Source organism: Pelophylax lessonae (genome assembly GCF_965119305.1).
Source record: "Pelophylax lessonae genome assembly, chromosome: 4".
NCBI lineage: Eukaryota > Metazoa > Chordata > Amphibia > Anura > Ranidae > Pelophylax > Pelophylax lessonae.
In genome coordinates, this window is record NC_138771.1 from 653786683 (window position 1) to 653799454 (window position 12772).

General features: G+C 49.4%; 1 protein-coding gene across 1 annotated transcript in view; it reads left to right on the forward strand.

Moving 5' to 3' along the window:
- Positions 1 to 12772, forward strand: part of SRRT (serrate, RNA effector molecule) — a gene marked incomplete at its 5' end in the record, with an annotated part of 54606 nt that overhangs the window by 27983 nt on the left and 13851 nt on the right. The window contains 5 exons of the mRNA XM_082254669.1: positions 2337 to 2506; positions 2633 to 2799; positions 4732 to 4830; positions 6069 to 6729; positions 9169 to 9311. Of these exons, the coding sequence (XP_082110795.1) occupies positions 2337 to 2506; positions 2633 to 2799; positions 4732 to 4830; positions 6069 to 6729; positions 9169 to 9311 (1240 nt within the window). The remainder of the gene's footprint in view (positions 1 to 2336; positions 2507 to 2632; positions 2800 to 4731; positions 4831 to 6068; positions 6730 to 9168; positions 9312 to 12772) is intronic.

Sequence of the window (12772 nt, forward strand, 5' to 3'; positions counted from 1 at the left end):
GAACGCAGAGGCTGGTAATGCAGTGGGATGACAGCATTGCCAACTGTGGCGCATCACACTATTCACTTTTTAAAAAAACTTTATTGAAATGTCACACAGTGACAGTGATGGCAACTTTTAAAACTTTTTTTTTTTTTTTTCACTCTCAATGTATTAGCTACTGAATAGCTAAGTGATCTGACATGAACAACCCATCGCTTCTGCCTAATCTGTACAGCTACATACCTTTCTGTGACTGGCATGCATTCTCTGCTTTTTGCTTCTGGCAGAAGCCAGCAGAGGCAGAGAACACAGCAGGGGAGGGGAGGGTCCCTCCCACATCGGTGCGAGCTTCCAGGTCCACTCAAAACCTGATTGACAGATTGGAGCTTGACAAGCAGAAGACATCACAGCACCCTGCCTCAGCACTCCTCTCTAAGAGTCCTCAGCCCTGATGGAAGCAGTAGGATGGCTCTTGAGAGGAGTTATGCAAATATCAGGATTGTTGGGCGTCGTTCTGGAGGAGTGGGCATTACTTGGTAGGCTGCATTTGCATACAGACAGACCACCCTTGTGATTCTGAGCCCTTCCCATGACAGACTCCATTGAATGAACTGGATGGGCCCAGGACATTCAGACTAGGAATGAAATGACTGGATATAAGGCAGGCTTTATCTATCTTGCTGCAGCTTCTAAGGCACATTGAGAAGCTCAGTGTGCAGTGAAATCAGAGGAAGCAGATTTAGTCCAGTAGAGCAGTGGTCCTCAACCCTGGCCTACAGGGCCCACTAACAGGCCAGGTTTGCAAGATAACTGAAGCACATCCCAGGTGCTATCATTTGCTGCTCAGTGATTGCAGTATTCTAGTCTGCATCTCCCCAAGGTAATACTTAAAATCTGGCCTGTTACTGGGCCCTGAGGACCGGAGTTGAGGACCACTGCAGTAAAGGAGCCGGTACAACTGTGCAAGACTAAGAGGGGCGACTGAGGCGGGCCTGGACTCGGGCAGCCTTATTTTACATCAATGAGACAGTGCACTTATCCTTTCTGCACCCTCTCTCATGACCGGATCTAACCCACCCTCCCCCTTCATAGAAATATACCGTATTTATCGGTGTATAACACGCACTTATTCCTCCTAAATTTGGCGATGTATATAAAAGAAAAGGCCAGGCAGCACTGAGAGGCAGCGGCGGGCCGAGCAGAAGGAAGGAGGAGCGGTTGCTGTCATAGGAAGTCCCGCCTCCTACGATAGACAGCACAGTGGCCCAATGCCGGGACGTTTGACGTCTGTCATAGGCGCCGGGACTTCAGATGACAGTGACCGCTTGTCCTCTCTTCTCCTCGGCCCGACTCCGCTCTGCAATAGCGCTGGTGAGGCAGCAATACAGGACACGGCGCTGTCGAGGCGGCATTGCTGGACACTACGCTGATGAGGCTGCATTGATGGGCACTGCTGAGGCTGCATTGATGGGCACTGCTGAGGCTGCATTGATGGGCACTGCTGAGGCTGCATTGATGGGCACTGCTGAGGCTGCATTGATGGGCACTGCTGAGGCTGCATTGATGGGCACTGCTGAGGCTGCATTGATGGGCACTGCTGAGGCTACATTTGATTATTTTCAAAATTTGATTTCAAATTTAAGCTTTTTTTTTTTTCCCTAAAATTTCCCTCCTAAAATTGAGGTGCGTGTTATACGCTGGTGTGTGTTATACGCCGATAAATAAGTACTTAGCCTCCACCTGACCGCCATGGTTTCCCTTTTTGTTTACATCCAGCGCTGCAAGTCTTTACTGTCTGCGATTGGCTCCAAACTTGGGACACGGCCCCATAGAAGTCTATGGAGGTTCTAATGCACAGGCATAGCCAGGACAGTGAAGGCTTGCAACAAACGGCAGAACCATGGCAGCCCAATGGAGGTTAAGTATTTATCTGTGGAAGATAACGGTGGGTTAGGTCAGGGAAGGTGGCAAAAAGGATAACACTCTGGGGTTGATTAACTAAAACTGGAGAGGGCAAAATCTGGTGCATGTTAGCTTGTTCAATTAAGCTTTGACAAAACCTAGAAGCTGATTGGTTTCTAAGTAGAGCTGCACCAGATTCTGCGCACTCCAGTTTTAGTAAATCTACCCCACTGTCTTAAAGTGCACTTATCCTTTAAGAAAATGGCAGGATGGAGTTCCCGCTATGTAGAGGAGGATGTGGAGCGCTATGTTGGTGAAAGTGGGATTGCAGAGTTGATCTGTTGTATGTTGTCACACATTCAGCCGCTCTCATAGCCTTTTTTATTTTTTCTCCCGTCACCTCCTATCTCCCCCTCCATTTCTCTCTCTCTGCACGCACCATCTGTCCGCAGGTTCCGCTCCAAGTATCACCCTGACGAAGTGGGCCGTCACAAGCAGGAGTCCCTGGCCGCTCTGCGCAATAGGCTCAATGCTTTCCTCTATCTGGTGGACAATGGGTGGCTGACTGAGATCCTGCTGGATGTGGAGAAGGCGCCCTCTATCATCAAAGTGCTGGATGCGGGTAATGTAGATCATCCATCCCATGTAGAACCATCAGTTTATTTTGACCTATCCCGGCCATATTTGCGTTTGGAATACGCCTTAAACTTTTTTTTTAAAATACACTTTTGTCATCTCTCGGTCACAGCTGTAATAAAGATGGAAGGAGGAACGGAAATCGACTTGAAAATATTGGATGAGGAGGAAGAGCAGGCCAAAAGGGAGGCTGCCAAGAAAGAGGCTGCCAAGAAGGAGGAGGGCCGAACCTCCGATGGGGCTACCAAACCGGCCGAAGAGAAAGAGGCGTCTGCTAAGGTGATGAGATTTAATAATGAGAAGGGCACATAACCCTGGTTACCACTTGAACCCAGGGCTCTTAAAGAGCTCAGCCAGGTAATAGCCAGACCATCTTTATGGGTAGTCTACAGACGGGTATGGTGCCAGTTGATTGGAAAAAAAGCCAACGTGGTGCCAATATTTAACCACTTTACCGCCGGAGGATTTTGCTGTCTTACGTCCAGGCCACTTTTTGCGATTCGGCACTGTGCGACTTTAACTGACAATTGCGCGGTCATGCAACACCGTACCCAAACGAAATTTACGTCCTTTTTTCCCCACAAACAGAGCTTTCTTTTGGTGGTATTTGATCACCTGTGCAATTTTTACTTTTTGCGCTATAAATAAAAAAATAAGTGAAAATTTTTTAAAAATAACAATATTTTTCACATTTTTTTATATGAAATCCCCCCCCCCCCCAAAAAAAAAAAATGTAAATTTTTTTATCATTTTAGGCCAATTTGTTTTCTGCTACATATTTTTGGTAAAAAAAAAATCGCAATAAGCGTATTTTGATTGGTTTATGCAAAAGTTATTGCGTTTACTAAGGGAAAGATTTCTATCATTTTTGGTGTTTTTTTTTTTTTTTTTTTTTTTTTTTTAACGAGTAATGGCGGCGATCTGCGATTTTTTTTTTGCGGGACTGTGACATTGCGGCGGACAGATCGGACCCTTGACTGACATTTTTGACACTTTTGGGGGTACCAGTGACATTACTACAGTAATCAGTGCTATACATGTGCACTGTTACTGTTAAAATGACACTGGCAGGGAAGGGGTTAATTTTATTGGAGAGGGAGGGGTTAATGTATGCCTGGTGCTTACTAACGTGTGTGGGGGGAGGTGATTGAGTGACACAAGGACAGATCGCAGGTTCAGCTATGCTTAACCCTGCAATCTGACCCTGCCTGTCACTTAGGAGATCCGCCCGCTTTGTTTACACAAGCGGGCGGATCTCCAGACTCGATTCCCCGACCAGGGAAGAGACTGAATTCAGCGGGAGCGAGCCTCCGCGCGCGCCGCCGAGAGGGGGGGGGAGTGTCTGCCGACGTAGGTCTACGTCATCAGACCTACAAGAGCCACCGTGCCGCAGTAGAGCTCTAGTGAGCAGCGGTAAAGTGGTTAAAGGGCCGAGATATATCCCGGGGCAACTATAGACCAGTCAGCCTAACATCAGCAGTCTGCAGAATTTGAGGGGATGCTAAAGGACTATATACAAGACTTTAGTAATGAAAACGGTATTAGTAGTAATCGGCATCGATTCATGAAGAATCGTTCTTGCCAGACCAATCTATTAACCTTTGATGAAGTGAGCTGCAATCTAGATAAAGGAAAGCCTGTGGATGTGGTGTATCTGGACTTTGCAAAGGCATTTGACACATTTTGTTCCCTACAAACGCTTACTGTACAAACTAAGGAAGGTAGGTATGGACCATAGGGCGAGTACCTAGATAGAGAACTGGCTCCAGGGGAGAGTCCAGAGGGTGGTGATAAATAAAGTGGGGTCCCCAAAGGATCTGTCCTGGGACCAATCCTGTTCATAAACGACCTAGAGGATGGGATATCTAGCACAATCTCGTTATTTGCAGACGATACTAAGCTAAGCAGGCCAACATCTATTATAAATGACGTAACCGTCCAAGCAGACCTGAACAAAAAAATGCTTCCATGATGCAGTGGGAAATGTTCCCGCTCTGCTCCTATTAGCTGTTCCGGCTGTCAGAATGATGCAGCATGTGAGGGGATCTCGCAAATTTTGTATTCTGACAGTTTCAGGTCCTAGGACTGCTCACCCGTTACACAGAAAGGACATACAGAGAGCTGTTTGTGTCATTCAAGGAGCTTGGCTGGCAACCACTTACTGCTTTGCTCAGTGTGGACTAGTTTGAGAACCTGTCATTTGTCTCCTAGACTGACACCGAGAAGGAGGGAGAAGTGGAGGAAAAACCAGCCAAACCTGAAGTGGCAGAAGAGAGGAAGGTGGAGAAGGAGGAGCCGGAAACCAGAAAGGTACAATGGAGCTTTTTATCTCGGGCTGGCCACTGTGTCCTCGCATACCTGCAGACAGGGAACAGAGATGTTCAGGTTACGACCGGAGAAGGGTTGAAGGGGAGAGCTCTCTCTATGGGCCATGATCAGGGCAAGGGGAGAGCTCTCTGTATGGGCCACGAATGGGACGAGGGGAGAGCTCTCTGTATGGGCCACGAATGGGACGAGGGGAGAGCTCTGTATGGGGCGAGGGGAGAGCTCTGTATGGGCCACGATTGGGGCGTGGGGAGAGCTCTGTATGGGCCATGATTGGGGCGTGGGGAGAGCTCTCTATGTGCCACGATTGGGGCGTGGGGAGATCTCTCTGTATGTGCCACGATTGGGGCGTGGTGAGAGCTCTCTGTATGGGCCACGATTGGGGCGTGGGGAGATCTCTCTGTATGGGCCACGATTGGGGCGTGGTGAGAGCTCTCTGTATGGGCCACGATTGGGGCGTGGTGAGAGCTCTCTGTATGGGCCACGATTGGGGCGTGGTGAGAGCTCTCTGTATGGGCCACGATTGGGGCGTGGTGAGAGCTCTCTGTATGGGCCACGATTGGGGCGTGGTGAGAGCTCTCTGTATGGGCCACGATTGGGGCGTGGTGAGAGCTCTCTGTATGGGCCACGATTGGGGCGTGGTGAGAGCTCTCTGTATGGGCCACGATTGGGGCGTGGTGAGAGCTCTCTGTATGGGCCACGATTGGGGCGAGGGGAGATCTCTCTGTATGGGCCACGATTGGGGCGAGGGGAGATCTCTCTGTATGGGCCACGATTGGGGCGAGGGGAGAGCTCTCTGTATGGGCCACGATTGGGGTGAGGGGAGAGCTCTCTGTATGGGCCACGATTGGGGCGAGGGGAGAGCTCTCTGTATGGGCCACGATTGGGGTGAGGGGAGAGCTCTCTGCGTGGGCCACGATTGTGACGAGGGGAGAGCTCTCTGCGTGGGCCACCATTGTGGCGAGGGGAGAGCTCTCTGCGTGGGCCACCATTGTGGCGAGGGGAGAGCTCTCTGCGTGGGCCACCATTGTGGCGAGGGGAGAGCTCTCTGCGTGGGCCACCATTGTGGCTAGGGGAGAGCTCTCTGCGTGGGCCGCCATTATTGAATTTTAAAGATTCTCATTTTGTTTTTTTTTTTTTTTTTTATACTTCTCTGTAGAAAGCTTTCTGGGAGGAACTCGTGGGTGATTTGTGGTTTTATTTTTTTTTGTTTTGTTTTGCAGTCGAGCAAGAGAAAAAGGAAGCACAGTGGAGACAGTGATGACGGCAGCGATTCAGAGTCTGGATCGGGTTCTGAACCAGGCAGCCCGAAACCAGAGAAAGAGAGGGAGAGCCCAGAAAGAGAGAGTCGAGAGAGCAAGGAAAGAGAGAGCCAGGAAAGAGAGAGCAGGGAGAGTCTCGAAAGAGAGAGCGGGGAAAGAGAGAGCCGGAAAAGTAGCGAAAGAGAGAGCAATGAAAGAGAGAGCCGGAAAAGTCGCGAAAGAGAGAGCAATGAAAGAGAGAGCGGGAAAAGTCGCGAAAGAGAGAGCAATGAAAGAGAGAGCCGGAAAAGTCGCGAAAGAGAGAGCCGGGAAAGAGAGAGCCGAAAGAGCCGGGAAAGGGAGAGTCGGAAGAGTCGTGAAAAAGAGAGCCGGGAACGAGAGAGTCGTAAGAGCCGGGAACGAGAGAGCCGGGAAAGAGAAAGTCGGAAGAGCCGGGAACGAGAGAGCCGGGAAAGAGAGAGTCGTAAGAGCCGGGAACGAGAGAGTCGGGAAAGAGAGAGTCGGAAGAGCCGGGAACGAGAAAGCCGGGAAAGAGAGAGTCGGAAGAGTCGGGAAAGAGAGAGTCGTGAAAAAGAGAGTCGAGCTAGTCGGGAGAAGGAGAGTCAGGGGCAGAATGGGAGAGGTGAGTCCCACCTAGAACTTGGGTTCTGTATAGTGAATCTCAGTTTTTAAGCCCAACCAAAATTTTCTAATAGCCGGTATGCCCACTGGCAATGAAAAATCTTTGCTACTGAGAGATTTACCTGTTGGCCATGAACTCTTTTGCAGAACATTGAAATCAATAGGAATCCGGTAACTGTGATCATGCAGTTAAATCTCTCCATAACGGCAAGGTTCAATTGTGGTTGTACTCCTAGCCTAAGAGTGAGACCATTGTACTTTTTATTACTCTTTGGGCTCGTTTATGCTTGCTTCAAAATGTGGCATTGGACACTCCGAATGTCAATCAAAGCTCCTGTCACTAAATAAAATGGGTTACCGTTACAGTCCTGTACACACTTTGCGTTTTGCTTTGTTTCAAAAAAATATCCCCCATCTCTCTTTCTTGGTACTTCAAAGCGTCTCCAAAGCCCCCTTAGAAGTCTAAGACCACGCTCGCTTACAGCACCTGCAGCTTTTGGGCGGCGTTTATTCAGAGTTGGCTTCACTTTGTTTTGGAGGTTTTGTTGGTATAAGATATCCCAGGATGCACTGGGAAACCAACAAGCAAACTGGAAAGACGTCTTCAGCAGTCACTTCTGGTTAATGTGTATATACTCTGGGAGTGTCTGGTGCAGGCGTCGTATTTGGTGTGCAGGGAGGAGCAGCAGGAAGGTGAGCGGGTCCTGGACTGAAGCAGAGCAAATGGCAGATGGCACACATGGTGTGCAACATGGGAACGCTATAGCAAAAGGTGAGCGGGGACCGGAGAGTGAGGACTGAGCAGCAGAGGGTCAGCAGAGCTAAGGGAACCTGAGCAGGAGAAACTAGCAGATGTCTCACGTGGTGAGCACCGTGGGAGCAATATAGTGGGAGATGAGCAGGAATCGGAGACAGGAGGATCAGCAGAGCTGGGGCTTACTACTGAGCTGGGGATCTGCAGAAGGTGGGTGGGTACGGAAGAGCAGGGGATCTGCAGAAGGTGGGTACGGATGAGCAGGGGATCTGCAGAAGGTGGGTACGGATGAGCAGGGGATCTGCAGAAGGTGGGTACGGATGAGCAGGGGATCTGCAGAAGGTGGGTACGGATGAGCAGGGGATCTGCAGAAGGTGGGTACGGGTGAGCAGGGGATCTGCAGAAGGAGGGTACGGGTGAGCAGGGGATCTGCAGAAGGAGGGTACAGATGAGCAGGGGATCTGCAGAAGGAGGGTACGGGTGAGCAGGGGATCTGCAGAAGGTGGGTACGGGTGAGCAGGGGGATCTGCAGAAGGAGGGCGGGGCTGAGCAGGGGAATCTGCAGAAGGAGGGCGCGGCTGAGCAGGGGAATCTGCGGAAGGAGGGTGACGCCTGAGCAGGGGAATCTGCAGGAGGAGGGTGACGGCTGAGCAGGGGAATCTGCGGAAGGAGGGTGACGCCTGAGCTGGGGAATCTGCGGAAGGAGGGTGACGCCTGAGCAGGGGAATCTGCGGAAGGAGGGCGACGCCTGAGCAGGGGAATCTGCGGAAGGAGGGCGACGCCTGAGCAGGGGAATCTGCGGAAGGAGGGCGACGCCTGAGCAGGGGAATCTGCGGAAGGAGGGCGGGGCTGAGCAGGGGAATCTGCAGAAGGAGGGTGACGGCTGAGCAGGGGAATCTGCGGAAGGAGGGTGACGCCTGAGCAGGGGAATCTGCAGAAGGAGGGCGGGGCTGAGCAGGGAATCTGCAGAAGGAGGGCGGGGCTGAGCAGGGAATCTGCAGAAGGAGGGTGGGGCTGAGCAGGGGATATGCTTAGTGGGGGTTCTGCAACGCTTCATTAAAGCTTTAAAAACACATAAATGCATGTTGAAGCGATAGCGGCTTTATTGCGTGGTGAAGCAAATGGAAGTGTTAATGAGCCCTTTAGATTTTTGTTGCTCTGTCCCTTATTGGGGAGGTTTTCCCTAATTTGGGGGGCACTTAGGCCTCAAGAGTCCCGAGCCCTGATTGGAGCAGTGGGCAGGCTCTTGGGAGGAGTTATGCAAATTTTAGGATGGGTCAGTCTGGAGAAGTGGCTGGTTCTAGGTGGGTTTCATTTGCATGCAAGTGTTTCTCCTAAGCTCCCAGTCCTGAAGCATGCAGTAGGCTCGCTCTTGGCAGGGTCTTTGCATCCTTCCATCCTTGGAGTGTTCCTTGCCAGGCTACATTTTCATGGTAATGGCCACATGCAATGCTGAATGAAAGAAGGAGGGGCCAGGGACAATCGGATAGAGGAGATTGGATGTCCTCCAGCCAGGAAATGAGGCGGGTTCTGACTTTCTGCAGCTTCTAATGCACATGGTGAGAAGCTTGCAGGGTGCAGTGAAATCAGAGTGACCATTTAGTCCAGGAGAGGAGCCGGTACAAGACTGGCGGGGGGAGGGAGGATTTCATATCTAACTGAGCTGTTCTTGTTTTGATTTGGCAGAGGATTCCCCTAAGAAGGAAGAAGAGGAGAAGCCAAAAGAAAAACCCAAGGAGGATGTCGTGAAGCCCCGCCCCTTACACAAGACCTGCTCCCTCTTCATGAGGAACGTGGCCCCCAACATTTCCAAGGCCGAAATCACTGCGGTGAGAACCCCATCCCGAGGGAATCTGTCATAGTTACATTATCTCAAGGGTCTTCAAACTATTGTCCTCCAGCTGTTCAGGAACTACAACTCCCATCATGTCTGTGAATGTCAGAGTTTTACAATGCCTCATGGGACGTGTAGTTCCCCAACAGCTGGAGGGCCAAAGTTTTTGAGGTTCCCTGCAATTCTCTGATCATATCCAGAAAAGTATAAACACTTAAGACCAGACTTTTTCTGGCACTTTTGATTTACAAATTTAAGGCCCCTTTCACACAGGCGGACCGTTCAGATGGCGGATCTGAATGGATGCCCCATGCATCTCTATGGGCCATCGGATGTCAGCGGAGATGGCGGATCTGAATGGATGCCCCATGCATCTCTATAGGGCATCGGATGTCAGCGGAGACGGCGGATCTGAATGGATGCCCCATGCATCTCTATGGGGCATCGGATGTCAGGGGCGACATGTCCACTGACATCCCATCCATCAAATCTGGACGGATGGAAACCCTATTTTCTATCCGTTCAGCGGATAGGATCAGATGAGAACGGACAGGTGGTCCGTTCTCATCCGATTCCCCCATAGAGAACAGCAGTTACCTGACAGCTCTGTCTCCACACACGGGATCGATCCCCCGCTCAGAAAAACAGAGTCCGCCAACGGGAGCGGACTGTGTGAAAGGGGCCTAAATCAGTATTTTTTTTGCAGAGACCCCTAGAGAATAAAATGGCGATCGTTGAAATATTTTATGAAAAACTAGCAATTTGAGGCGCCAAATCCAAAAGTGCTAGTGCTGAATAAATGGATAAATAAATATGTAATCCTAAAATAAAAATATTCATAAAGTGCAAAAATTCATACAGTGCACAAATATTTTATGTCACACGGTATTTGCACAGCCGTTTTGCAAACACAATTGCTTTGGAAAAAATACACTTTAATGCATAAAAAGAAATTCAATCTATACCCCAACATTTTTTTTTTCTGCAACATGAAAGATGTTACAGAGAGTAAATAGATACCAAACGTTACACTTTAAAATTGCGCACGCTTGTGGAATGGAGACTAAAAGGTCACCTATAGAGATTTTTATGTGCTGTAGTTTGTCTCCATTCCATGAGCGTGCGCAATTTTAAAGTGTGACGTTGGGTATCTATCTACTCTCTGTGACGTTGGGTATCCATCTACTCTCTGTGACGTTGGGTATCCATCTACTCTCTGTGACGTTGGGTATCCATCTACTCTCTGTGACGTTGGGTATCTATCTACTCTCTGTGACGTTGGGTATCTATCTACTCTGTGACGTTGGGTATCTATCTACTCTGTGACGTTGGGTATCCATCTACTCTGTGACGCTGGGTATCCATCTACTCTGTGACGCTGGGTATCTATCTACTCTCTGTGACGTTGGGAATCCATCTACTCTCAGTGACGGGTATCCATCTACTCTCTGACGTTGGGAACTATCTACTCTCTGTGACGTTGGGTATCCATCTACTCTCTGTGACGTTGGGTATCTATCTACTCTCTGTGACGTTGGGTATCCATCTACTCTCTGTGACGTTGGGTATCCATCTACTCTCTGTGACGTTGGGTATCCATCTACTCTCTGTGACGTTGGGTATCTATCTACTCTGTGACGTTGGGTATCTATCTACTCTGTGACGTTGGGTATCCATCTACTCTGTGACGCTGGGTATCTATCTACTCTCTGTGACGTTGGGAATCCATCTACTCTCAGTGACGGGTATCCATCTACTCTCTGACGTTGGGAACTATCTACTCTCTGTGACGTTGGGAATCCATGTACTCTCTGTGACGTTGGCTATCCATCTACTCTGTGATGTTGGCTATCCATCTACTCTGTGACGTTGGCTATCCATCTACTCTGTGACGTTGGCTATCCATCTACTCTGTGACGTTGGCTATCCATCTACTCTGTGACGTTGGCTATCCATCTACTCTGTGACGTTGGCTATCCATCTACTCTGTGACGTTGGCTATCCATCTACTCTGTGACGTTGGGTATCCATCTACTCTCTGTGACGTTGGGTATCTATCTACTCTGTGACGTTGGGTATCTATCTACTCTGTGACGTTGGGTATCTATCTACTCTGTGACGCTGGGTATCTATCTACTCTCTGTGACGTTGGGTATCTATCTACTCTCTGTGACGTTGGGTATCCATCTACTCTCTGTGACGTTGGGTATCCATCTACTCTCTGTGACGTTGGGTATCCATCTACTCTCTGTGACGTTGGGTATCCATCTACTCTCTGTGACGTTGGGTATCCATCTACTCTCTGTGACGTTGGGTATCTATCTACTCTGTGACGTTGGGTATCTATCTACTCTGTGACGTTGGGTATCCATCTACTCTGTGACGCTGGGTATCTATCTACTCTCTGTGACGTTGGGAATCCATCTACTCTCTGTGACGTTGGGAATCCATCTACTCTCAGTGACGGGTATCCATGTACTCTCTGTGACGTTGGCTATCCATCTACTCTGTGACGTTGGCTATCCATCTACTCTGTGACGTTGGCTATCCATCTACTCTGTGACGTTGGCTATCCATCTACTCTCTGTGACGTTGGCTATCCATCTACTCTCTGTGACGTTGGCTATCCATCTACTCTCTGTGACGTTGGCTATCCATCTACTCTCTGTGACGTTGGCTATCCATCTACTCTCTGTGACGTTGGCTATCCATCTACTCTGTGACGTTGGCTATCCATCTACTCTGTGACGTTGGCTATCCATCTACTCTGTGACGTTGGCTATCCATCTACTCTCTGTGACGTTGGCTATCCATCTACTCTCTGTGACGTTGGCTATCCATCTACTCTCTGTGACGTTGGCTATCCATCTACTCTCTGTGACGTTGGCTATCCATCTACTCTGTGACGTTGGCTATCCATCTACTCTGTGACGTTGGCTATCCATCTACTCTCTGTGACGTTGGCTATCCATCTACTCTCTGTGACGTTGGCTATCCATCTACTCTCTGTGACGTTGGCTATCCATCTACTCTGTGACGTTGGCTATCCATCTACTCTGTGACGTTGGCTATCCATCTACTCTCTGTGACGTTGGCTATCCATCTACTCTCTGTGACGTTGGCTATCCATCTACTCTCTGTGACGTTGGCTATCCATCTACTCTCTGTGACGTTGGCTATCCATCTACTCTCTGTGACGTTGGCTATCCATCTACTCTCTGTGACGTTGGCTATCCATCTACTCTCTGTGACGTTGGCTATCCATCTACTCTCTGTGACGTTGGCTATCCATCTACTCTGTGACGTTTTTCATACTTTAAATAAATCAATTTAAATATAAAATACGAAAGACGTCACAGAGAGTAGATGGATACCTAACGTCACACTTTAAAATTGCGAACGCTTGTGGAATGGAGACTAACTACGGTACATAAAAAGCTCTATAGGTGACGTTTT